At 42.7% G+C, this 27746-nt stretch overlaps 1 protein-coding gene across 7 annotated transcripts in view; it reads left to right on the top strand.

Moving 5' to 3' along the window:
- LOC308477160 (potassium voltage-gated channel subfamily KQT member 1-like) overlaps window positions 1-14656 on the top strand; it is a 357143-nt gene extending 342487 nt beyond the window's left edge. For all 7 annotated transcript variants that reach the window (XM_081005502.1, XM_081005506.1, XM_081005504.1 and 4 more), the window contains one exon: window positions 12401-14656. In XM_081005502.1, coding sequence (XP_080861628.1) covers window positions 12401-12559 — 159 coding nt within the window. In that variant the 3' untranslated portion in view covers window positions 12560-14656. The remainder of the gene's footprint in view (window positions 1-12400) is intronic.
- The last annotated feature ends 13090 nt before the right edge of the window (window positions 14657-27746 follow it).

Raw genomic sequence — 27746 nt, 5'->3', positions numbered from 1 at the left:
CTCTCCAGGCTTCAGCGAAAGCCTGCATTTGCCTCATAGGACGCACACACATTTCCCCTTCATTTTTGGAGGGGAAAAAGTGCGTCCTATAGGGCGAAAAATGCGGTAATTTGCAGAATATCTTCTTTAAAATCCCAACAAAGATTCATTTTTTTAAAAAAGAATTTTATGCATGACTAGAGTTAATCTATCAATGGACAATTATTTGTGAAGCCTTTGTAACCAAAAAAGAAGATTTGAAAGCAAATCATCTTAGTGCAACAGACAGCAAATCCTGTCTTCAGAGCTAGTGACTTAACAACTTGAAAGGGGAAAAAACATGATGTTACTAAATCTTTCTGATGCTGTTTGACATCATTTATGAATTCAGTTTTGCTGAAATAATTGGACTGAGCTATTAATGAACTGGGGCAATCCATCCACATGTCCATCTAGAGGAGATGAATGAGTTGCAGATTCATAAGCAGGGAGGATCTATAATAGAAAAAGGGGATTCCTGGGACATACCACTTTAGCTTCTATCTATGCCATATAAGGTTTCCTGCACATTTGATTTTCCCTGTGTCTGTCTTGTATGCCTACAAATAGCTCTGAAATTTATTTTGGATTATGGAAATGCATTTAAATAACAAACAATCAGTAACCACTGGAATTTTATAGTCCTAAAGCTGCACAACTTCCTTTTGCTTAGAAGGAATAGAAAGGGCAAATGAATAACTGATTAAATAGGTCTGATCATTTCATGCAACCCAAAGTTGTATCACTGCATTTTGTTACACTATCCTTGTATTTTGAATTGTTAATGATTAATTCAGCAGTGCACATGATGGAAAATCTGTTCCTTGGCACACTGGCCAAGATATCCTAATGGATATATGTATGTAAATTGATAAAGATCTTCTGTGAAAGCAAACTGAAATATCAAGAGTATTATACTAACCACGTCAAACTGATATGTAGCACTGAAAAACTAAATAGTTTCTATTATTCTTGGTAGTAGTAATATTATCATAAACCACTGATTGCAAGTCCTCTCTGTTGGTTAACTCTCCTGCCCACTCAGTCATTTTTCCAAAACAAGTGTTCTGTGAAGAAAAGGGAATGACTGTTGTTAGTTTGCAGTATAGGCATGACCTTAGTGCAGTGGTTTTTGAAATGCTCAGCCTTGAAGAAACTATTTCTACATCAGCTAGTCAGCCACAGAATTCTTCACCTACCATGAGCAGCGGCAGACCTGGGGGTCTCAACTTTCAGCGGTGCAACACCAAAATTCAGCAGCCCCGCCTCTCACACTCCATGCTAAATCATAGATACAGCTCTGCGCCCAGGGCAACAGAACCAGTCACACTGCACTAAATCCCCCTCTGCCGTGAGCCCCTTGCACATTGCCCTAGTCCATTCTCTAGGGCACACATTCACTTTACATAAGCCTCTTGGGCCTCACTGTTGCCCACAGTGACCTGAGAGTTCACATCAGAACACATCTGCGCTGTCCCGTGTCTGCATATTGCAGGAAAGATTGGAAGTGATGGAAAGCTTGTCCTCTATTACACCTATTTAGTTAATTATTTAATTGATGTAGAGATGGTATCGGACTCCTAGTAAATTGGCAAAAATCTATACGTCAGAATCGGTCCTGCTGGAAATGCAAAGGGAAAGAAGGTACTTCAATATATGGTGGTCATGCAAAATAGCAAGAGCTTTCTGGGAATGATTTATAATGAGTTGGGGGGGAAATGATAACTTTTGTGAAAAAAACAGAAGCTTTTCTTTTAGGTATAATTGGTGGAGAAGTACCTAGTGAACAGAAGAAAACTTTTTATGTATGCTACCACAGCTGCCTGAATGATTTATGCCCAAAAATGGAAGGAAAAAACAAGAGCCAGTGTGGTGTAGTGGTTAAGAGCGATAGTCTCGTAATCTGGGGAACTGGGTTCGCGTCTCCGCTCCTCCCCATGCAGCTGCTGGGTGACCTTGGGCCAGTCACACTTCTCTGAAGTCTCTCAGCCCCACTCACCTCACAGAGTGTTTGTTGTGGGGGAGGAAGGGAAAGGAGAATGTTAGCCGCTTTGAGACTCCTGAAGGGGAGTGAAAGGCGGGATATCAAATCCAAACTCTTCTTCTTCTTCTTCTGACAAACGAAGATTGGCAATTAAAACTAATGGAGTACACAGAAATGGCAAAACTTACCGGAAAAATAAGAAAACAAGATTGAATACTTTTTAAAACAGAGTGGGGAAAATTTAATACTTATTTGAAGGTACATTGTAAACAAAGTAAAACATTAGCAGGACTGATACGTGCAGTAAGTTAACTAGAGGGAACATAAGGGAAAATTAGTAAATAGACTTTAATTGGATATGCAATAATAAAAAGACATAAAATAAATAACCATGGAAAGAAGGGGAGGAAAGTCAAAGGGAAAGTACATTGGATTTGTAAAGATTATGTTTTTGCTTAAAATATTTGTAAAATGTGAAAATGAAAAATAAAATTATATAAAAATTATTTAATTGAAGGAACTACTCAGACCAATAAGGGCGCAGCAAGAGCGCTGTGTGCTAGGAGCCGAATCCTATAATTTATATATATATATTTGAACTAGCATATGCAAATTTCAGTCTTTTTTTGGTAATGTTTCCTCTTTTTACCATCCTGTTCATAGTGATTGATCTACAAGGGCTAGTAGAGAATTTTTTAAAATGAAAGTTCAGAGTCTGGGCCCCCACTGGTCTTGGAGCAGCATATCAGTTCCTCCTCTAGCCGCTGCCCCCCCCCCCCCATGGCAGACCTGAAAGAGTTGCATCTGCATGTGAAAGAGCTGGTGCTGTGTGTTTCATGAGTGTGTTTGAGAGATGCCACATGTGTGTGTTTGCTTGCATGTGTGAGATTGCCCCATACATGCATTAATTCTCCACACACAAAAAACCATCTGAAAAAGTCAGAGCTGTTGCTAATTCTAAATCTTTGATTCTGACATGCAACCTCTCACAAAGCTGATTTTAAGTTCTTGAGTGCATTGTTTAAGTAAAGATAAAATCAGCAAACGAAGTATTTAATTATAAAGGAAGGCTTTGTGAGAAAGAGGCAGATGCAGCCGCAAAATGAGTTGTTATGCCAATCTCTAAAAGCACCTGTGCCCCCAAGTTCCTGTAGGTACTAAGCAAACAGTAGTCTTTTGTAACAACTGCAATTTTTAAACATCATGTAATTTTTTTTGATGACTGAAACACTTCACACCTCAGCATAATTTTCATCTCAGATCCCTTCACAAACTTTTCAAGTTTTAATTAAATCTGCCACATCTTATTGTAAGAAAGCATTTTCTACTCCCACTTTACTGAGCCAAGAGGACAAGAGTCACACAGGATGGGGCTGCTGGTGTTCAATGCCTACTCTAGCACAGTGTTTTCCAAACCAATAGCTGACGCTATTTTTTTCTGAAATGAAAAGAAAGGGAAAAATGCTGTTTCTTTCTGCCTCTGACCTTTCCTGCTTTCCAGAAGGCATTCTAGATTCTTGAGCAGCTCCCACTGATAAGGAAGGTAGCGCCATGCTCTTGAATGACCTCTTTAAGCGGAACTGCTTCCCAGATCCCAGGCAGCCCTACCCATGGCAAAGAAGGAAGATCATTGATGAGCTCTTTGTAGGGTTGCCTCTTCAAACATTTTTCCCTGTCTTCCTTCGTTCTCTCCAAAAATGTCCAAGTTCAGGAGATTGTTTCCCAGTATGGACGGGGAGAGAAATTATCTGAGGTAGGTGATTATCAAAATAATAATTTCTGGCTTACGTAAATGTATAGGTCTTTTATTTTGGACTGCAGTTAATTGATTAGTTAGATTAATCAATTGAAAACCTTTTGATTGATTAAAAGAGCCCACAATTAATTGAACGTCAGGTTTTTTAAAAAATAATAAGTTTAATACCGCTATAAAAACTTTAGTTTTTAGAAGGCATTCCCCGTTCTTACACAGAAAGGAATGCCTCTTGCAGGAAGGTGTCTTCTGTGACACACACATCTGGCCATGCAAAACTGAAGAAAGGCCCCTGAAATTGCAGGAGAACTTGGAAAAGCAAACATATTTATTAAGCACCCCATTTTTCAGTGGTCACTTTGGCCTGTCCAAGAGAAGTGAGGGGAATGAGATATCCCTCCCTTTCCTCTGCCCACTTGCTATTTGGGTGCTGCTACAGAAGCCTAATAAACAGGGCAAGAAGAAAGATGGGAGGAGTTTGGGGGTGGATGACGTGTTTCTGAATCTGGATTGCCTCAGAGATCAACCAAGCTATTTTCCAACTAATCTGACACAAGCTCAGAGGATTTTGCCCGTCTTCTGCCTCCATGGATATATAACAAATTTAAGACAATACAGACAACCAATTTACCAAGGCTCTTGTTTTATGTGTGTGCAAAGATATGTGGGTCCCATTAGTTATTTTGTCAACTAAAGCATATAGGATTGATAAACTAAGGCTTCTTTATTCAGGTAACAACCGTACGTTTATTGAAATGTTGGACATGCTACAAACCCCTGACTCTGGGAATCCTATAATTGAGCACAACCAATGCATTTGTAATTCCAAAACCTACAAGTGCATGCATTAATTTATCATGAAAAATTATCATTTAGACCCAGGCAGAGTTCTGTCTCTTCTCTCTTTCCTCCTCCATTTACCCCCTAATAATAAATAGTAAAATATGAGGAGGAGGAAACAGGATTTTTGTTAATTTAAACAGGAAAGGTTGATGGAAACCAAAACAAATGAAACTGTTGTCAAAGTAAAGTATGTTCTAGGTCACAAAGGTTTTAACACCTAACCTAAGAATGGGTGGGTATGTTTGGAATAAAGGAAGGGAGGACAGGAAAATGATGGAGTTTCATAGATAAGTTTGGTGGAATGAAAATAAACAAAAATGAATGGGAAATCAAAACAAGATAATCACATGGATTGCTGGTTTATTCCCTCCCTATATGGAAATGAATTATGTGTTTTTAGAGTTCAATATAATTTTAAAAGAACTCTGTTGAAATTTCCCTTCATTTTAATCACTGTTGGTTCCAATAACGTTGCCAATTATGTTATTATGTTAACTATGTGTCATAGCTGAACCAGTGTAAAATGCCACATTCTAAATCTAAGGCCAGGTTTGAACAGTTAGACCAAGGCACCTTACTCTCAATAATCGCCATGACAATTTGTCAGGGGACAGCCTGTTTTCTGCTGTTTCAGCACCACAAATACAAATGACAAGAGGAACATTATTGCAGCTACAACTTCAGAAAGGTCAGTGTGGTTCCACTTGGATCTATAAAACATCTTCACTCTGGCCTAGCTCCCTGGCTTAAATCTTGACCGGGCCAATTCCTATTTCTTCTCCAGATCACCAACCCTAACAACCAGCTTCTTAGGTACTGTGGCAGGTAACATTTCTTTATTTCATGACAACAAAAACTTTATAGATGGCCTACAATGTAGACATCACCACCTTAACTGACAGCTCAACCTATTTCTCTCTTTTTTAAAAAATAGCTAAAGTACGGGGTACCACGTGCATACCCTGCAACATTCGTCAGATGAAAATAGGGACGTTTCTCACTCCCCCTCAAATGACCCTCCGTTACCCTCCATTGTTCGTCATCCCCCCCCCGAGCATTTCCACCACCACTACACAAATGGTACACAGCACACATGCCTGAGAAAACCCCTTAATCCCAGTTTTATTTTATTTTTTGGTAGATTTACAAAAAAGGGGGGGGACACCAATTAAAAAATTTTAGAGGGGCAATAATAAATAAAGGGGCAAGATTAGATGTGGACACACAAAGCATTCAATTAAAAAAATCAAAAAATCTATACTTCTTTGTACTCTCCTCTGCTTCCCCTTTCCTCCTGCCCAGAGCGGCCCTGCCCTCTGCTTGCCCACCAGAGCTGGCATGTCGTGCAGGGCTGGGCCTTGGTGGTGGCAGCTCCTCCCCCCCCCCCCCCATTCTCCAGCAGCTGCCACTAGCCGCCCAGTGGAGGAGGCCAGCAGCTGCCCTGGAGAGACAATGAGATGCTCCCTCCTGGCTGCCCAGGGCAAGCGTCGGCTCCTCTCCTCCTCCTCCTCCCAGAGCTCAGTGGCAGCAGCACTGGTGGGAGAAATGGGGACATTCCAGGATCAAATCAGAAGCTGGGATTGCTTTCGTAATTCCTGGATTGTCCCAGGAAAATAGGGACTTTTACATATTGTGTTTTGAGTCTGGTCTACAGTTTAAACTGTTTTGTTTTGCTTTGGGAGACACCCAGAGAACTCCTGTTTTGGGAAGTCCTATAAATGCAGTTAATAAATTAACCTTAGTTACCCAGGATTAAGCGCCACAGAATTCAATAGGACTTATTTCCAAGTAGACATGGTTAGACTTGCAGCCTACGGTAGCCATGAAACTAAAAAAACCTGGCTTGTTCATCTTGTTATGTCTTCCCATGACCAGGAACTCTGTGTTGAACCCGTTAAAGTAAGGGAGCCTCATTTCCCTTCATTCATGTAAGGTTCTGTTAGACGACTCTGTGTCTCCACGGTTACACTTGGTGCTCGTCCTACTGATACTAATTCTGCTGCCTCTTTGTTGTCATCTGTGGGCCTGAGAGGACCTGGCCCCTTCCCAAGCCTCCTTTTTGCTGCTGAGGCAATTTTGGTTTTGTTGCTGGTGATTTTGTAATTTCTTCTAAATTTCTGGAACCTATCTACTCCAACTAAAACATTTCACTTCTACCTGCTAGGAACCTAAGGTGGCATTCATGTTTAGGAAGAAAACCATAACAACTTGTCCCCATCCATGTGAACTTACTGACCTCCGTGGTCATGAGCTGCCCCCCAGATCCAGAGCCTACCGGTTGCCACTGCCCAGCTAAAAATTTTGATTCAGTTCTCATATGGACTGTGCCAAGCTTGTGAAACCCTTAGTTCTGTTGCTAACCTGTTGTTTAAATAGATTTTTTAAAAACTGTTTCCCTTCAGGGAAAAATAACATGCAATTAAATCATTAGAACACTGAAACATACAATTCAAAGAGAACCCAACTTCACACTTTGAAGGGAATCTCAGGGAAAGTTTTCTGAACCATTTTGGGAGGGCTATGAGCTATTTTCAGTCTGTCTGATCGCATTTCTCCACGTTTAGTGCTCTTCATGTTGTGCAATTTGAACAAATGGCTGTGTTTTAATTTTGGGACTGTGCAATCCATGGGCGTAGCCAAAGAGGGGCAGGTAGGCAGTTGCCCCCCCATCAATATGAATCAATACAAATCTGAAGTTCTGCCCCCCCAAAGCCTGCCCCCCTCCCCAACAAAAATCCTGGCTACACCCATAGTGTGATCATTTTGTAAATATTGTGTTGAGTCAGTCAGGACTGGTGGAAGCTAAACAAGCTTGGTTGATGGTCTCAAGGGCATCCTGATCAAATTTGCAGATGACACCAAATTGGGAGGGGTGGCTAACACCCCAGAGGACAGGATCACACTTCAAAACGACCTTGACAGATTAGAGAACTGGGCCAAACAAGATGAATTTTAACAGGGAGAAATGTAAAGTATTGCACATGGGCAAAAAAAATGAGAGGCACAAATACAAGATGGGGGACACCTGGCTTGAGAGCAGTACATGTGAAAAGGATCTAGGAGTCTTGGTTGACCACAAACTTGACATGAGCCAACAGTGTGACGCGGCAGCTAAAAAAGCCAATGCAATTCTGGGCTGCATCAATAGGAGTATAGCATCTAGATCAAAGGAAGTAATAGTGCCACTGTATTCTGCTCTGGTCAGACCTCACCTGGAGTACTATGTCCAGTTCTGGGCACCAGAGTTCAAGAACGACACTGACAAACTGGAACGTGTCCAGAGGAGGGCAACCAAAATGGTCAAAGGCCTGGAAACGATGCCTTATGAGGAACGGCTAAGGGAGCTGGGCATGTTTAGCCTGGAGAAGAGGAGGTTAAGGGGTGATATGATAGCCATGTTCAAATATATCAAAGGATGTCACATAGAGGAGGGAGAAAGGTTGTTTTCTGCTGCTCCAGAGAAGCGGACACGGAGCAATGGATCCAAACTACAAGAAAGAAGATTGCACCTAAACATTAGGAAGAACTTCCTGACAGTAAGAGCTGTTTGACAGTGGAATTTGTTGCCAAGGAGTGTGGTGGAGTCTCCTTCTTTGGAGGTCTTTAAGCAGAGGCTTGAAGACCATATGTCAGGAGTGCTCTGATGGTGTTTCCTGCTTGGCAGGGGGTTGGACTTGATGGCCCTTGTGGTCTCTTCCAACTCTATGATTCTATGATTCTGTAAGCTTTTCAAGAAGCTGTGTGGCTTTTTCTATTTTTTTAAAGAGAGGAGCAATCCTTTAAATTCTTATTCCAGACTTGCAGTTAGCTTACTATTCAGCAAAATATGTAATTATCTCTGTCTCCATTCTTCTTTGCATTGTTACAGTTTTCAATCCTATCCCAGGAGGACTTATGTTAAATCTTATCCGACATTGGTCGTTAAATCAAGGGGACGGAGCAGCTCCCCTGTGAGGAAAAGGGAGCAAGCAGTGTTTTTGACTTTTTAGTTTAAGGAAAAGGCAAGTAAGAGATGACGTAATAAAAGTTTGTAAAATGATGCAAGGCATGGAGAGTGGGTGGAGGAAAGTTTTCCTCCCTTTCTCATAACACTGGAACTCATGGACATGCAATGAGGCCGGAGGCTGGAAGATTCAGGACAGAGAAAAGAAAATGCATCGTTAAAACTATGGAACTCACTTCCACAGGGGGCCACCAGCCTAGATGGCTTAAAAGAGGATTAGAGGAATTCATAGGGGAGGAGGATAGGGCTATTGAAAGCTCCTAGCCAACAATGGAGGCAGCAGTGCTTCTGAATACCAGTTGCTGGAACCTGAAGGAGGGAAGACTTCCTCATGTGCTCAGGTCTTGCTTTCAGGCTTCCCACCGGCATCTGTTGGCTACTGTGAGAACATGGGCTGGAGGGGCCCCAATCCAGCAGGTTTTTCTGATGCTCTGATGCTCTTTTCTGTGCAAAACAACAAGAAAAATGCCACCCTGCCTGCTCTCTGAAGGGATCAGCTATGAGGGATGTGGTGAGGTAGCCCTACCTAGAATGCATAATAAATTGCTATTAAAGGCACATCAATCCTAACTAATTATTTGGATACATTTCTGGAGAAGATGGCATGCTCAGGTGTCTTTTCCCTCATGGGCTAATTTTTATATGCAGGAAACAAGTGTATATTGAGCTGCCACTATTTTTCTGAGCCAGCTGTTGTTAGATAAGCTCTGCTACAATAAGAAAGGATTCAGCCCAGCATTCGAAGCTTGTTTATGGCTTTACTTGACAATCTGTGCTTGCATGGGCTGTCACTTGGTCAAAGTTAGGCTGACACTGAATATGTTTTTGAAATGTCAACCCTTGGCCTTTGTCCCCCCTGTTTTATGTTCTCCAACCCTACACAGCTGTGTAAGCATCATGCAATGTAGACCCCATGACCATCTCAGGGGTGGGTTACTTTGAGGCCAATGCCTTGACCCCTGCCAGGTGTTGCTGAGACCTCCAGGTCCTTGTATTGATGTCACTGCCGTGGGCAGGAAAACAAAGTGGGAAGCACTGTGATAGGAGCAGAGAACTATTGAGCTACTCAACAGAATTGCATAAAGCTGGAGGGTGTAAAGAGGGAACGTGTAGCAGAACAGACTTGGGAGGTCTTAGGCAAATCTCTCTCTTTCCTTATGTCACCAGCAGAGAACCTGCAGAATGGGAATGCTGATATTGATACTGATCTTGTATTGAGTTAATGTATGTAAAGCACTTGAGCACGTGTATCACTTCCTCCAATATTGAACACAAATGTTGAGAGCTGATAGGATCAGACCCAAAACAGTCACTGGGAAACAACAGGGGAGGTGCCAGCCTCCAAGGAAACCCCAAGATTTAGAAAATCTTTTTTAAAGAAAGTGCTAATGTCCCCAAAACCAATTTGGTGAGAAATGATCATGCTCAACAATCATGGAATGCTGCATGTCAGCTGGAAATAAAGAACAGAAAATTGTGTGAGAGAGGGGAGACAGGGAGGTATCTAGATGTACAGCAGGGCTTTCCCTTTATTGGGAGAAAAGATGCAATAGCAAATGACCCATTTCAGGTGTTTCCTTGTGATAACCTGAGAGTTGCAGTATAGGGTTGTTGTGCTAGTCTGCAGCTTTTGCATATGAGCCACGTGTGGCCCAAGTGAAGGCATTTTTTACACATTAGCACACCCAGCCACATGGGAGCTGCAATATACCATGGTGCTCTTCTGCATGGCTGTGGCACGTAGGTGAGGACCCCAACCCCACTGGCAACATGAGGCTTTTCTATTCAAACATCACTGTTGTCTGTTGGTGCCAAATGTTCTCCATATGTTTTTGCTTCAAAAGTAGTGATTTGGGGTGACTATTTTTTTTTTAATCTTTTTTTAAAAAATGTTTTAACTGTTTTAGCTGAGTTGATTGACATCCTATACCCTTTCAAAATGTGTTGGGGGTTTATTTAGGTTGTGGTTGTTTTTATTTTGATTATTTTGTGGTTTTATATTCTGATTTTATCCTGTGAACCACCCTGAGACCTGCAGGTATAGGATGGTATATCAATTCAATAAATAATAATAAACACTGCACACACCACGGAAAAAACTATTCACACTCCCATGGTTTTTCACAGCTGTTTATAGTAATTGTCTCCCCTCTCTTTGTGGTGACCATTTCTCCTCTGCATAATTCTTCACTGAGTGATCTCAGTGCATCAGCGATGCTGATATGATGACATTACAGGGTCATAGAACAAATCAGTGTATGTCCCTGCTACCATAACTTTTAATTTTATTTCATTCTATAAGCAAATTTGGTTCAACAGAGGGAGGGCTATATTTCTTAGTCTGCTCACATGGCAATCTTAGAGAATCAGAATAAATTTTAAGAATCTAACTTTTAAGAATAATAATGATTGTCAAAAGGGGGAGGGGGCTTTCAATTTTAACTAAAAAATTTTTACAAAACTGGTTGAGCACTAATTCACACATATTGCATCCATGTGAGGTAACACCAAGAGGAAGCAGCTGCAGTGAAGCTCTCTCCGTGAGTTTTTGTGATGGGGGCCCATCTGTGCAGACACGTCACACACATGGTGGGCCTACCAATTAAGAGTCTTGGTGTGATATCAGCTACATGGAGTGGCTACATAACCAGTAATTATTTTTATGTGTGTGACCTCATCAGATTAAAATTTGCTATAATACTCATTTGACTGGGTGAATGTAAGAAATTTAAAGGGACGTGGGTGGCGCTGTGGTCTAAACCACAGAGCCTAGGGCTTGCCGATCAGAAAGTCGACGGTTTGAATCCCTGTGATGGGATGAGCTCCTGTTGTTTGGTCCCTGCTCCTGCCAACCTAGCAGTTCGAAAGCACATCAAAATGCAAGTAGATAAATAGGTACCACTCTGGCGGGAAGGTAAACAGTGTTTCCGTGCGCTGCTCTGGTTCGCCAGAAGCGGCTTAGTCATGCTAGCCACATGACCCAGAAGTTGTCTGCGGAAAAACGCCGGCTCCCTCGGCCAGTAAAGTGAGATGAGCGCCACAACCCCAGAGTCGTCCACGACTGGACTTAACGGTCAGGGGTCCCTTTACCTTTACCTATGTAAGAAATTAGCTACCAAGTGTTCTTTTGAAACTATTTGTGTGCTGTCAACCATTGTTTAGCTTGTTAATCATCTGATTTTAAAAATTGATTTATTACATTTAAATATTCGACAGTGGAATTTGCTGCCAAGGAGTGTGGTGGAGTCTCCTTCTTTGGAGGTCTTTAAGCAGAGGCTTGACAACCATATGTCAGGAGTGCTCTGATGGTGTTTCCTGCTTGGCAGGGGGTTGGACTCGATGGCCCTTGTGGTCTCTTCCAACTCTATGATTCTATGATTCTATGAAATAAATACATATCACACCAAAGCCTTATTGTAGAAGTCTTTTGCAATGCCAAATGAAGTATAATTTGATGCTATTCATTGTTAAAAGGGTTTTTAATTTCGCTGTAGCAGTAACAAAGCAAAATACCCTCAAGAATCAAGATGTATGCTCATGATTTGCAATCCCACCTATTAAAATGTCTCATCTCTGAGTTCTTACTTGTGCTGCCCAAGAAAGTACATTTTGCTGGTTACAACTAAGGTAATATGCACAGTACAACCTAACCTAATGCAAAGTACAGATTTTGAGTGCCCTAACCAATCTACAATTCCAAGGATTTGGGGATAAAAACGGCATTACAGCTGCACTGTAGTATAATCATAGCCCACAACTGCATATGTGGTAAACTATATACTTTTTGGTTTCACAACAGGTCACACAGATTGACCAAAAGCTGAATGACATCCTGAATGCTCTTGAGGCTCAATTTATCAAGCAGCAATCAGCAGACTGGACATCATCTTCAGCTACCCCTAGAGCTAGGCGGTTGCGGTCTTCATCAGGCTCACCTCCGCTGAGCCGTAAGATGTGAAAACAACTCAACAGTATTGCACCATCTTTCTCATTCTTTCATAAATAGCTGTAGTTGGTGTTGAGATCCAAGTTTGCAACTGATTAAATGGATCCATGAACAGAAAGAGTAAGACACAAGGCACCTTCCCACATGCCCTTCTTTTAAACCTAACACCTTCCTCATCCTGTCTTCCTTCATTTCATCAAATGGAACCAACAGGATGTGGTGACGCTCAGAAGGAACAGAGGTAAGAAACTTGTTTGAGAGAGAGGCTTCACCAAGAAATAATATTAGTCAACTCTGTATGTTAGGATGAGTTCATTCCTACAAAAAGAGATGTCAAGGCTTGTCTGGAAACCATCTTCTGATCTGGACATTCTTCCTCTTGTTATTCAGCTGAGGACATTAGCACTCACTGATGAGGGAAATGCACTCTGTACTTGCTCAGAGGCAGTTTCATCTGCTCATGTGTATTCCAGAGTTGATCCACAACATTGAAAACATGCCATAGGCAAGTCCTGGCTCAAACAAAGCCCTGGATTGACAAGCCTTGTTTTCTAGTAGTGAGCTAACTCTGCTACAGTTTTCAAGCAAAGGATCCTAATCTAGTGAATGGTTAAGACATTACCTCAACACAAGACACCAGATTTTTCAGAATATATGTATAAAATGTGTTGAACCATACACATGCGTAATATGGCATTATCCAAGAACAGTAGTAGTGTGAATTCCCCTTTAATTTCCCCACTACCTTTCATAGTTTTGAGTTTTCCAGTTGGTTTTCAGTGAGATGAATATACTCCTTTGTGGAAAATTCCTGTTTTCCACAAGGTGGAGGAGTAGAAAACACCTTAAATTTATATTTTCAACCTTTTGATTAGCAAGTTATTGACAGCCATACTCTGTGTCACCGAGGAAAAATGTGTAACACATCAAGGGAACTAAAGGAAGAACCTATGCTATTATTAGGAAACAGTGTTTGCAATGAGACAGAAACATGTTTAAATGAAGAGCAATGGTGCTTTGAATACAAATATTTTAATACCTGTAAGCTGCACGAATTCCCATTTATAAAGTTAATTTTCATTCATAAGTGAGACTAAGGGAAAACCTGACATTTTCTTTCTGCCGATGTTTCTGCCTTCCTACCATCTGGTGTCACATGATTTTTGTAAAGTGGATCCAAATCATTATTCTGTTTCACATGCATATTATTTACAACTGTGCATCTCATTCCACATTCAAAAGACAATGTTGAATTATTATTTTTGCATATTGCATTCACACTAGTATCCAGACTTGTGCTTCATGTTTTTCATTCAAAGGACAGGTCATGGTTTCACGTTGTCTATACAATTGACCCTCATGTTTCAGCCTATTGCCCATCATGTTCCTCCATTTTTAAAAAATCAGCAGTGAAATTCAAACCTGAGTAGATCCAAATTGTAGTTGTGTTGCCCATTCAAATGTTCAAGCAGCAGTACAGATCTGAATCACTGTAATGTATTGCAAGTGCATTATTTATACATCATAAATCAGCACAGGTCTACACCCTTGTTGTTGCACATTCCATGGGAAGTTGGCTTGATTGTCACAGGCACATTGAAGCCATTGCTTTTCAGCAACAATAATTGCAAACTTAAATTGTGGATATGGAGATTTATTTATTTATTTATTGCTTTGGGAGGAGGAGGGCCCATAGCTCAGAGATAGATTCCTTTTGGTCATTTGCCCAGGTGGGCAAAGCTGAGTCTGATCCACTCCACCCAATTCACCCACCCATGTCTCAGTAATACAGGCCAGGTCAACTCCCTCATCCACAGTTAAGTTAGAGGAGTGAGGTCTTAGTATGAACCAACCAGCTATTTAAATGAAGCACTACTAAATCATCTCTGGCAGTATTGCTGTATATTGCAATAAACATTTTAATTTTTCTGAATGGACATGATGCAGATGGACACTAGCTGTTATGCAAATAAATGAGTTTTGTACATATAAAAATTGTTGCACTTTTAATGTAACTTTGTTTATTGAATGCTAAAGTATTGTCTTTTTGAAATGTCCATGATCTGTACATTGCCTATGTAATAAAGTATCTTGTACTTCAGAAAAGAATTCAAATGAACCAATTGGGAAATAATGTAAATAGCATGTCTCAACTGGAAAGTGTTCGTGTTTATTAAAGCCTCTTTAGACATTCCTTTTGGCATACAGTTTCTCTTGGAATTCTCCAGCTAGTTAGCATGATTGCAACATTAAAAGATGGCTTGCACATGTAAATGTCTCCTCACAGATGTGACTCCATCTTAGACAGAACAATCACATTGGCTCAAGTACAATGCTTTCCCATGGACTCAGTTCACACATACAGTTGCTGTTTGTCAAGGGTGGAATAATCCAGTGTAGCAAAGCAATGTGACATGCATGCACATGTGTGAAAAATCCTGTAGTGGGGTGAGGAATTTCAGGCCTAGAGGCCAAATGTGGCCTCCACGGCCTCTCCACCTGGACTTCATTATGCTCCCCAAGCTGCATCCCACACTCCTCGAGCCATACTCTTCACGGACCCTCAAGGGTGCTGACTTGGACCAACGTTGGAGCATGCTGTACTGTAGTGATGCTGTGATGTGACATGATGACATCACATATGTCATGTCATCATGACAGAATGGCTCCGGCACTGTGGTGGTGGCTGGACCAGGGCCTCCTCACCCCCACCTGCCCCCACCGCCTTACCTCTGACACTCAGTTCCTGGTCCAGTTGTTGCCATGACGGGGCCACACACTGAGGCGGCCACTGGGGTACGGGGCAGAGGCCAGGCACCCAGGGTTACCCACAGTAAAAGGTTTGTGGGTGCCCAGGCATCCGGAGCTCCCTGGAGTTGGCGCCAGTGCTGACCCTGCTTGGCACCCTCCTTGAGTGCTCTTGCCTGGGTCGATTGTGTCCCGGGACTGCAACAGCACGGCTTGCTTATCTGGATGGAGAATGGGCGTGTAAAAGTGTAAAAAAATCCTCTGGCATCAGAATGGCTGGAACACAGCTGATTGCAAAGGTAAGTGTCACCTCTTGCTGTACCCATTTTTGCCTCTGGACCTACCTGTAACGGTAAATGTGACTATAACATTAAGGGCAAGCGGGAGGAAGGGCTGGAAGCCTGAATGAGATAGTACTTGAAGGAGAGAAGACCTGTTGTACATAGTTCTTTAATAAAACTGTTTCTTGATCAACTTCTCTGGCCTACTCATCATTAAACACAGAACATTACATTATTCACTGCTGGCAGAAACTCCCCACTCCCTAGAACATGTGGCTTTTGTACTAAAAAGATTACCCACCCCAATCTGGAGAAATCCAAGTTACCCATGGTATCGCCCAATCCTTTCCATTGCCTAAGATGCAGGATGTTCTAGGTACAGCCATTGCTTTTTTTCTAGAAAAATAGGTGCCAGTACTCACCGTGAAGTTGTTACAGTAAGTGCCACACTTTTTGACAACAAAAATAGAGATGCCAATACTGTGTACCCTTGAGTGCCCCCTGGAAAAAAGCATTGCTTGCAGCATCCCAGAAAGGCAGTGCCTAATCCGTCCCTAAAAGTGGCTCCTGTGAGAGCTTCTGCACCTTCTCTGGACATTGCAAACTCCTATATGGACATGCCTTTAAGAATTTTGAACTGCTTCTGTCAGGGAACTTAGGGTATCATGCAGACTAAATAAATATGTCACTTGTTTTCTAATTTTTTGAATCTTAAATGCAGTTTGCACCATTCCCCATCAGGTTTTAAATGATTCCAATTTCATGCCCACCTTTCTCTCACCCAACATCACATTAAATTCAGCGTCATATGGGCTTAGATTGCACTCCCAACTGTTCCTTTGCAATGGTGCTTGCTTTCAGCGCTGTTTAAATACAGTGCCAGATGCAACCCACACTGTTTTCGTGCAGGCATGAATCCCCATTACAACATAAAATGTCAGGTGATTGACAAGTCCTGTCTGTCAATGGGAAGCAGCTGTTTGAGAAACCTAGTAGTCTTGGACACATGGAGATGTCACATGGAGTGGCTGCGGAAACCCAGCCAGAAGGGTGGGGTATAAAAATAGACAAATAAATTATTATCTAGATAATAATGTCAGTACAGTATGGGGTGCGGGAAGAGGAGAAATGTAAAAGGGAAAAAACAGCTACAGAAAGTTTAAGTCAGAAATTGAGCTCAAAAATGGTTGAAGAAACCTTGTCATCATTCACAGAATACATGGTTCAGATTTTTAACCCCTCACACCCTTACAGTGAAAAAAAGGGTAGGAAGATGACTGGAAGGGGACAATGGAAGGCAGGCCCGTGGTGGATTCACTGCTGGTACGGTCCCTTACAAGCATGGCAGCTAAAAGCCCAGGCCAATAGTAAGAGTCTTAATTTATTTCTAGAGAATTTTGCTCCTATTGAATTTCATCTAATTCAAATGAATTTGATGCTTTTGTTGAAGCAAAGCCTATAAGGGAAGTTGACAAAAGCAAAAAAAAAAAAAAAAAAAAAAAAAAAAGCTCCATACGGTGAGCAAAATTCCTAAGGCAATTTTTTTGCACCCCTAATTTTCCACTGAATTATGCTTATAAGCAATATGTGACACCTATTTGAGGGCTCCTGCTTATTATTTAGAAAAAATACCTGCATACTGCTATTCATAAAAAAATTCAAAGCTGTTAAAACCTGTAAAATATGGTAAGAATAATAATTAAAACATCATTAATTGACCATTAGCAGGCGTGTTTTTCTTAATTGTCTGCATAAGCCTGGCGGCAAATAAAAGTCTTCTGCAAATGCGTGAAAGTCAGCACAAATCTCTATTGGAAGAGCATTTCACAGGAATTATTGGGCCAATAATCCTGAAGCTCAGATGAGCCTCACAAACTCCCATTTCCTCTCACAATTCCCAGGCTGAATTATAGCTCTGTGAGGGGAACTGGGGTCTTTTAATATTATCACCCCTGCCTTAAAGTGACAATGATGATGCTTTAAATGTATAGTGCAGATGGGGCCTAAATCTAGACCAATTTATGACCCACAAAATAAGCTTCATGTGAAGGTCAAGTGCCCATACTGTAATAATTAAAATGATAACAAGGATATATGCAGCACACAGGAAGTTCTCGTCCTATACATTATCCTAAGAATTACCTCAGTAATTCTTTAAAATGCTCCATAACATGAAGCAATCTTATTGTCCTCCACTGTGGACTGGGGAAGGGCTGGGAGGGACAACAGCAGCAAGCTCAAGGCTGAGGTTAAATTTGAACTCATGATTTCCTGGCTCATCACTTGCACTGTTTGCCACTATGGGTAATTAGTAGAAAAATACAACCGTCTCCCTTCACTGTGATCAATCTGATGCACGTGCGAAAAGAGGAAGCCCTAGCCTCGTGCAAGGAGTTTTACTATTTCTGGCTGTCAATCAATAAATGGCAACATTAACTTCTTCCCAACAACAAGGGAAGCCCCAATCGCATCAGTGGCCAACGATCAATTAGCCCGCCCCCAACTTTGGAGTGTCCTGGCGGCCCCCACCGCAACACGTGCTCTCCATGAAGGAGAACACGCTTTGCCCTATTTTCCCCAGAATACATTCTTCCCATCCTCCAGGGAACACTCAACCTTAAATAAGTTTTAGATAAGTTTTCTCAACCATGTGATAAACAGTCTCATAAGACATAAAAGAGCGAAATTGCCATCTTATCTAAAACAAGCTTATTTGCCAAAATACCCATTATGCCGTGTTGGTCTTTACGATGGTGAATTATGGCTCCTGAGTCACTGTGAGAGCAGAGTGTCTGCCATCTTTCCCTAGTGCTTCCGAGGGGGCAGACTGGATGGAAGTTTAGCATCTTCTGATGGCATTTGATCTCTTCTTTGGAGGGGGGACTGGGGGAGGATGAATCAAAGTTCATTTTAAGCTTTGAAAGCAAAAGAGGGCTCTGTGCTCTATGATTAATGCTGATCCTTTATATTGGATTTTGCACTCTATGATTAATGTCTCTTCAATCAAGATTGTGAGGGTTTCCTCTCCATTTTAGTGAAGCAACCATCATTTGAAGAAAGAGTGTCTAAGGCAGACATTTGCCTCAAATGTTTTGTTTCCTCTACGTGCAGTTTCATGCCTCACAAAACCTATTCCTAGCATGGCCTCAGATTCATTTATATATTTTTCTTAAGATAAAATACCATGCCACCTAACCCAATGGTTACAGTAACTTACAATACATATGTTCCAGTAAAATAATAGTACAATACATATAATAAAACAATACATATTTTTCCTGTAAAATAATAAGCATTTAGCCCAATATTTTCCCTACAGTAAACCTTGCATCTGTTTAAAAAAATAATTTTTATTGGGTTTTATAAACAAGAATAATGTTATACAAATAAGTATACCAAGTTTTCACATGTCATTTGTATATCACAAAAATAGCATAATAAATGTGCAGTAATATCTACAACGTATGGTTCATTATTAGTGGTCAATGTATAAGTTACGGGAAACCTTACCTGAGCCAAGTGCAACCCATTGTTGAGTGAAGCGGGGGTTGCTCAGGAGTTTGCTTCCTTTGGGTTGTGTACTTCTTGTAGGAAAGCAATGTGTGGTTTCATGGTGTTTACATATGAGGTGATGTGTTTTCTTTTGATAGGGTTTCCCACCCCCCACCCCCCATTTAATGTAATTGCTTTTAATCTTTTTTAATCTTTCTTATCTACTTTATAGGATGATTCCCTGTTGCCCTGTGTCTCTCACCTTGTATTGTCTATCGAATCTTTTAAGTTGCGCTGAACTGGAGTGTGGTGGGTGGGGGAAGAGGGGGGTTGGAATTAGACTTGGATTAAAGAATGGGTGGTAGATTACAGAAAGTAGCCTATATGTATTCATATAGGTGTGTATTTGGGGTATCTTGGACCATCTGGCGTCTAGCCGGTTGGTCCTGGGTCTCACCTGGCACAGAGGGCCTTGTTTAAGGATAGGCCATCCTCCCTGTCATTTGGGAGTGGACAGTGAGACGTGTTAAGCGTCTTTGTGACATCTGTGTTGGCTATAAGGTTTACACACAAAAGTGTGAGTGGGGTCCAGTTAAGGGTGGAAGGTGGGGTTAGGGATTTGTAGAAAAGAGTCAAAAAGTAAAGGCTGGCAAGGGTGTGTTCAGAAACAGAACAACAACAAAAAACAGAAGCAAAAGGGGGGAAAGGAGAGGAAGAAAAGGAAAAAGAAGAGAAAGGGGGGATTAGAGTAAAAGAAGAAGGAAGGAAGGAAGGAAGGAAGGAAGGAAGGAAGGAAGGAAGGAAGGAAGGAAGGAAGGAATGATTAAAAATTGCAGTGTGGTTCTAGTTATAATATGAGGTAAAAGGCCACCAAAGGGGGGGGGGGGTACTATTGAAAGTGGGTGGGGAGGTTTATGTATGTACGTGTAGGGGGTGTGTGTGTATTTGTGTGTGTGTATTTGTGTGTGTGTATTCTCTTTAAAGTGAAAAGGGAAAGAGGGAGGGCGAAAGGTGGGAAGGAAAAAAGAAAAAGAAAGGGGAAAATAACAATAGAAATAATAGTAACATGGAGTAAAAAGCTTTTTTGGTTTTTTTTTAAAGATGATGATGGGGGGAGGACTCCCCCCTAAAAAGAAAGAAAAAAGGGATCAGGTTTTTATTTTATTCTATTTTCTTTCTTTCATTTTCCTATTTAATTTTTTAAAATGAGAAATAAAAAATAAATAAATAAGGTAGGAAGTCAGGGCTGAAGCAGTGTTCTCAGGAAGTAGCCTGTGTTGGTTCAGGGCTTCCTTTTGGATGCCGCCAGTTTGATTCTTAAGAGTTAGAAAAAATGGAGGTAAAAAAATTGAAGAGAGAGTTAGAGAATGTATTAAAAATATTTTTAAAAAAGTAAGGAAAAGGAATTAAAATAATAATAGTAAAAATATTTTTTTTAAAAAATAATTGGTTGCGCTGTGAGGGTATTGGTGGCGAGCCTCTTTGGCTCGGGTGGCGGTTAGGCATTGGAATATGTTTGTGTATTGGAGGGCAGGGTGTGGCCATCGCCTACCCCTCCACTTTATGGGTATTCCGGTAAAGGAATCCGGCGGTCGTGGGTCCTGTCTGACACCCTTGCTGGTGGCTAGGGTCATGGCATGACCCCCGGTGACATCAGGGGGAGCTTTCAGTTGTATTTGCATCAACAGGCTTCTCCCACTGGTGGTTTACCCTTGTTAGACTCACCCCTCCCTGAGGGGGTGGAGACATGCTCTGTTGTTTTATCCAATGCCTAAGCCAGTACCTCTCACATGCTGTAATCAATAAAGTTGTGGCCTTTTTTAGCCCATTAACCTAATATACTGTGTCCATGTGTCTTTCTTATCCCCAAGCGGGTGGTGGGTCCTTGAATCACAACCAGTTGGTTGTTGGGCGCTTTGAATGTGCTGCATAAGACGGCCTTGCAAGCGCTGCCGTTTACCAAGCCCCACCTTTACCTGCCACCATATATGTGATGAGGCGCAAGTAGATGAGCCTTGCCCTAAACAGTCTCACAGACCAAAGGGAGGCCAGATTAGTCCCACAGTCTGCAGGTTCGCCACCTCAATCTACCATTTTATTATTCTTATTTATTAGACTTGTTTGCCTCTTGTTACACAAAGGTTGCCAAACAACTTGCAGTATATTAACAATATAAATGTTGTTGTTTAGTTGTTTAGTCGTGTCTGACTCTTCGTGACCCCATGGACCAGAGCACGCCAGGCACTCCTGTCTTCCAAAGACAGAAAAGAAAAATATGTAAAGAAAAATATTGCATAGGAACAATATAAATACATTCTAATTATTACACATTCATCCAAAAACACTTTCATTTTTTAAATAACCCTCCATTTCAACCCCCCATTTAATGCTGAGCGTGCTGCTGCTCTGCAGTTTTAATTTATATTTATCATTGTATGCATTTTTGTTTTGGTTTTTTTAAAAAAAGTATGTAGCTGCGAGAGTCTCTTGGGGACTGAAGAATGTATATTAAATTAAACATGAATTAATCTCTGTGTGTTGAGGAGCTTTATTAAGGTCACCAACAGACTTTTGTGGGTGACCAAAGTCAAAGTTATCAAAACAGGATGGTTGAAAATAGCACAAGTATTAAAGTTTGTAAGAGCAACTCTTTTTTTAAGTGTAGGTGGAGTAAAAGTGTCTGAGTCCTGAATGTTAAAAGCAGATGCAACAGGCCAACAGGTGCTTGGAAAGGTAAACAGAGCTGGAAAGCTGAAAACAGAAATTAAACTGCTTTCTTTCCTCCTCTCCCCCTCAAAATATTTCAGCTCTTTTTTCTTCTTTATCTGTCTCCAGCAGCCACTGACAGCTGACCTTTAAAGCTCCAGAGAGGGGCTCTAGCAGGTGATTTACTAACAGCTGTGCCAGGCGACAAAATGGAGAGTCAGGGGTCACCATGCAATGGATCCAGCTGGTGGATTCAAGAGCAGGATTTAATTAAATAAAGATGCATTGCACTTTTTATTGGTGGTATGGGGAGTGGGTGGGTGTATGTATCCGCGTGCGCGCGCGCGCGCACACACACACACACACACACACACACAGAGTTTCTGTCCTGTGCTCCTGGAGCTTTCTTCTGGTCTGCATCTCCCTTTTCCCCAGCCGCCCCTGTGGACAATGCACACTGGAATCTCATGTCTGCAACCGAGCCCTGAAATGCACAGGAACAGGTGGTGAGCAGTCCATAAACAGATGAGAATAGCAGCTGACAGAACATGGCAGTCTTCCATGAACCTCAGTATTCATGAGGTGCTTTCTGGCTGTGTATTTCTCCTTCCACAACAGCCCTTTCTCCTCTGAGGGCTTCTATTTTTGGACTGTACCTTTAAGTGGATAAAATTAGTCTTGGCTCTTTTCCTCTATCATATATTTAAGGTTTGAGTCAGGTCCTACAAAAGGGATATGGGGAACCCACCTTGGGAAATGTGATTTTTTCATAGGAATGTGGGTTTGATTTTTGTTTTGCTCTCCTCAGAATGCTGTGTATGTGTAAGCAAGGACACCCCCCCCCCAATTGCTGTGTTTTGTAAAAAAATTCAGGTACAGGCAATGACCAATTGATGTGCGACCGTGCACATGTGCATCACACCAATTCCGGAAGTGACTTTAAAAATGGCAGAAAACAGCCCTAGAAGAGCCCAGAAAGGGCAAAAAATGTGTGAAAACAGCGCCTAGCAATCCCATGAGCCTTTGCAAGTGCAATTCCAGGAGCCCTTGCACCAGCCAATGAAGCCTATGGAGAGTTGGAGTTTGAGCAAGGAGGTTTGGAGGGAGCGATTGTGGTGGAGTTTGTCGCCCATTCCCACAGAGGGAGCTGAGGTGGCTTCACCCTGGCAACTCAGAGGGCCAGGGCTGATGCAGCTTGTTCCTCCCACTGGGCTGAGGAAATGAGCTACCAAGACCAGCGGGGGGCAGGGGGCTCCAAGGCACCTGCCTGCCTTTGCCCAAACAGGCTCACTGTGTCTTTACTCCTCGGGTGACCGACCACAGGGGTGAGCTGGGGACTGGTGTGCTATGGCAGCGGTGGCTGAGACAGCTGTGTGAAAGCTTCATTTGCATGGTGGCCTCGGGTAGGGAGGAAGTAGTAACCCGCTGAAGGGGGTAGTTTGATCAGCTGAGACACGGGCTGACATGGGGCTGGGGCTGCCTCTTTCTCCTGGGAGAAAGAGGTAGTCGCCCATGCCAAGGCGGTTGCAGCAGCGGGAGAGGCAGGCACACAGGAACCTGCTTCAGCAACTGCCTTGGCATGGGGGGGGGAGAGATGAGCAGGCTTTCCTGCTTCTCAGTTGATCAAGCCCATCCTTGGGCTCATGCAAGGTGCCTCTTCCTCTCCTCGCTCACCTGTGGTGGCACCTTGGCAAGGGGTATGTCAGGCGGGCTACCTCTTTCTCCTGGGATGAAGAGACATGTGAGCCCAAGAAGCCCGCTTCTCAGCTGATCAGGCCCCCAGACTCCAGCTCCTGTGCACCCCTCAGCGGAGCAGTTTAAAGAAGCCGCCTGCCCACACAGTTCTTCTGCAGGATGAGGGCCAGCACATGCTGGTGGCTTCACCTGACATCTATTGTGGATGAAGCAGTCATCATGGTCTGGCCTGGGTGACATATCAGTACATAGTCCAGGCCTACCCAAGACCACAGTAGATCTTGAAGAAAGTCTGACATAGATGAAACTTGTGCATCATCAGCAACAACTCTGGACAGATGAAGGAAAGGAGGTGATTAACTGTAGGCTCAAGACAGATAACAGGCAGTACACAGTTAGTTTGTGGTATTCACTGCCACAGTTTGTAATGACTACTACTAGCTTGTCCAATGACTTCAACAGGAATTCAATACTTTTATGTAGGATATATTAACAGGCTTTAGCCATGATAACTAGATGGAAGACCATGTACAGCAGCAGTATACTTAAGTACTAGAAGCCGTGGATAAAGACAGAGGCAGTCCATCACTTTCACATTTTACTTCCGGACTCCCAACTGGCTGCTGGCCAACTGCATTGGAAATAAAGGGAAGCAGTGGCATCAGTGAGGATTATAGGAGTATGGCTCTGAATTCATGTACCTTTCAGAAGTTGCCAAAACAGTGCCATTTCCCATACTATTTGGTACCAGAGTTCCATGTTCACTCCTGACAGGTGTCTCCAGTGTCTGGCTATGATGCTTCTGGCTGATGAAAGTAGATAGGTTATAAGCTCTTTATAATGTGAGTGAGCATTATTGTCTTGGAAAATATTCAGTAGAGCCAGTTCTGGGGTGGCTTCCAATACCTGTTTAGCTATTTTGCATATTTCTTGTAGGACTGCTGTCCAAAAGGGTTGGATTTTGGGCAATCCCATCACATGTGGAGTTATCTGGCTCCCTCGGCCTGAAAGCGAGATGTGCACTGTAATCCCATAGTCGCCTTTGACTGGGGTCCTTTACCTTTTTTTTTTTACCTTATGTGCCAGTACAGGTGCAGCCTCTCCAGCATTTTGGTGAGGTTCCTGGGCGTATTAGCGCCAATTTCCATGGTCTTAGGTACCATCTATATGTAAGTTTCAAAGTGAGTTCCCTTCTTTTAGCTGAGATGGATTTAAAGGGAGGCTTAGACCAAATTCTAGTCCATTGGGTAGGGTTTGTTTTGTAGCCTATGTCAGGCTCCCATTGTTTTTTGATTGCATTGAATGGGTTTGTGAGATTCTGGAGCAGTATTTTGTATATTGTGGATACCATCCCCTTGCTGTGTTCCTTTGCTGTCAGAAGAAGGTTTTCGAAGGTGGTAGAGAGGCTGGTGCATGGACATAGCCAAGGGGGGCAGGGGGCAGCTGTCCCCCCTAGATCAAGTAAAACGATATAAATACTTAACTGACCAATCACATCTGTTTTGCCTTCCCCCCCCCAAAAAAAGGCCTGACCCCCCAGAACAAAAACCCTGACTATGCCCATGACAAGGGGCCACTGGTCTTGGGGAGGCTGGTCTGTGGGATGGAGGAGACAAGTAACCAGAAGGGATGGCTTTCACAGCACTCAAAAATCAAAATGTGCCCACAGGCCTGAAAAGCTTGGTAAGCCCTATAATATACTTGCTATTGTAGGACTATGGCCTTCTGACTTCAGTCTGACCTTTAGACATTTCTAAATTTGCTTGCTTAAATATTTATAGACTCTCTTATCAGGTACACTTAAGATCTACTGTTATAATCAAAATCTTCCTTACGTTGGGGGTTGCTTCAAATACTCACGAACTTTCCATCTGCTGATGAGATACTATACTAGCTGTTCTTGCACAAGCAAGTCTGACTGGGAAACTGCTGGTTGAGAAAATAAATTTACTGTAAAACCACTGTTAAACCAGGGTAGTTAGAACTGCTAGGAAAGATCCTTCCCTCCCCCTTTGAACTGTGATCTTATGTTCATGCCATCTTTGGTTAGCACAGGATGTGTACATACATATGTTGCTCAGAGGTGTGTGAACCAGTCCAGGGCATTTGCTAACCATGGCTCTCTTAACTGACACTTTGTTTCTGCAAGTTCATGTGCGTAATTTTAATATGCAACCATTAAACATGCACTCCAAAACTGTTGGCACCAAAAACATTAAAAATGTGCATTGCCTTGCTGTGCAATACACCACTTCACAGAATGTGACTAGGCTTTATCTGTACCACTACATATCTCTGTCAGTATGACTCAATTTGTCTCCTTTCAAAAGGAACCCTATGGCTGAGCCTGACAGCCTGAAAAATGAGTGACAGTCTGTAATGAATGAGCACTACGTCTGTGGTGATCACACAGGGTCCCTGGACATTTGACGGTCTATTGATCCCTGGGCACCACTGTGCTCGCTTTCCCACTGCCACCAACCCATTACACACTGGGTACACACTGAGTCCAGACAGTTGTTAAAATTAAACCAAATAAACAAGTTTATTTTATAAGCATTAACAAGTTTATGGTTTCTCAGATAATTTTCTTGTCAGTTTCTTAACCTTAGTTTCTTTACCGGCCTATACCTTCCTAATACCTTCTGACTGATTATCTCAACTGTTTGACTGACTCCTCTTAACAGATTCTCTCACTCTCTCACATCAGACTAGCTCAACCCACAGACTTATCCTCCCTCTCTCTTCTCTAACTCCAGACTGACTTCTTAACAACTCTAACTCTAACTCTTCCCCTTGGGTTCCTATAGGTTAATCATTTTACAATTAGTTAACCCTTTCCTTATGAACCCAGTATGATGTCACACACCTAGGAGGGCAAACGCCACATCGTCCTTTTCCAAAAGGTCTAGAATGGTGGTGTTTATATATGTTTTAAGTTTTCTAATGGTCCTTAGTACTATTTGATATTTTTATAGGTTAGGTGAGGGCTTGATTTGCCACACTCCAATGCTTTGTTGGCATGAACCATCTCTGCTCCCTAACCAGTTGTTGCACCTTCTGGTTAGTTCTTTGTGACTAATGAGACCAATTACCTTATTAAGAAGCATGCCTCAAGCTGAATACAAAGTGTGAGACAATACTGGCCCCAGGTCCAGCAGTGTACCCAGGCTCCCTTGCGCCCTTGGCAAGGAGGGCGGGCGGGCGGGCTCTTAGCCACTCCAAGCCAGAGTGGGGAGGCGCAATGTTTGCACTCCGCTGGCCAACCCCTAGGTACGCCCCTGCCAGGTTACATGGCTTCTTCTGGTCCCTTGCATGGTGAGAGATAACTTACAAAGCAGCCACTTCTGTCTATTTGGGCTTCTTATGTGATTTGGAGCCCAAGAAGAAAAGGGTTTTCATTTGTGCAGGAGCTTTCATGGATAGAAAAGGCACCCCATTTAAGAAGCCATCCCTTGACACAAGAGGGACTGGGAGGAGCTACACTCCTTGGGGCTAAATGTGTGGCCTTACAGTTCCTTTGAATCTGTGCTGCCCCTTCACACCAGTAGTGTGTGAAAAGGACTAAAGTAACTCTAACAAGCACTACTGCTCCTATGGCATTTCTTCCTTCTGCCCCCACCTGCCTCCCAGGGGCGTACGAAGTAGGGGGGCAAAGGGGGCGGTCTGCCCCGGGTGCCACTCTGGGGTGTGTGTGTGACAATTTGGTCCCTGCCTCCCGCCAGCTGTAGAGTGGCCAAGGCCGGGCACAGTCCTTCTGGAATGCCACACATGCGCACTCCATATGGGCTGCTCCACCCGGGTGCCGGAGAGGGTTCCTCTGCCACTGCTGCCTCCCGTGCATCGTGGTGCGGTTGAGCCTCTATTGGAGCACAGAGCAGAAGAGGCAGACAGGAATAGAGGTTTAGGCCTGACTATCAGCACACTCACTCAGTTCAGCTGCAGACCTGCTAATATGATGCTATGGGTGTATGCAAATTCCAGTGTCCTGGTTGGCTTGATTGCCCTCATGACAACAGGAGGGGGTGGAAACCTGTGAAGTACGAGTACAATGCTAATACAGTACAGTCGTACCTTGGTTTTACAACAGCTTAGTTTATGAACAACTTGGAAATAGAACACTGCAAACCCGGAAGTAGGTGTTCTGGTTTGTAACTTTGCCTTGGAAGCTGAACCTGTTCCGCTTCCTGCTGCGTGTGTCCTGTTTGTAAATTGAGTCCTGCACTGCTAACCAGAGGCTTCCTGTTAAGTCTTTCAGCTGTTGAGTCATTTTATGG

This window comes from Podarcis pityusensis (genome assembly GCF_964106645.2).
Source record: "Podarcis pityusensis genome assembly, chromosome: 5".
Taxonomy (NCBI): Eukaryota; Metazoa; Chordata; class Lepidosauria; order Squamata; family Lacertidae; genus Podarcis; species Podarcis pityusensis.
This window is presented reverse-complemented; position numbering and strand designations above follow the sequence as displayed.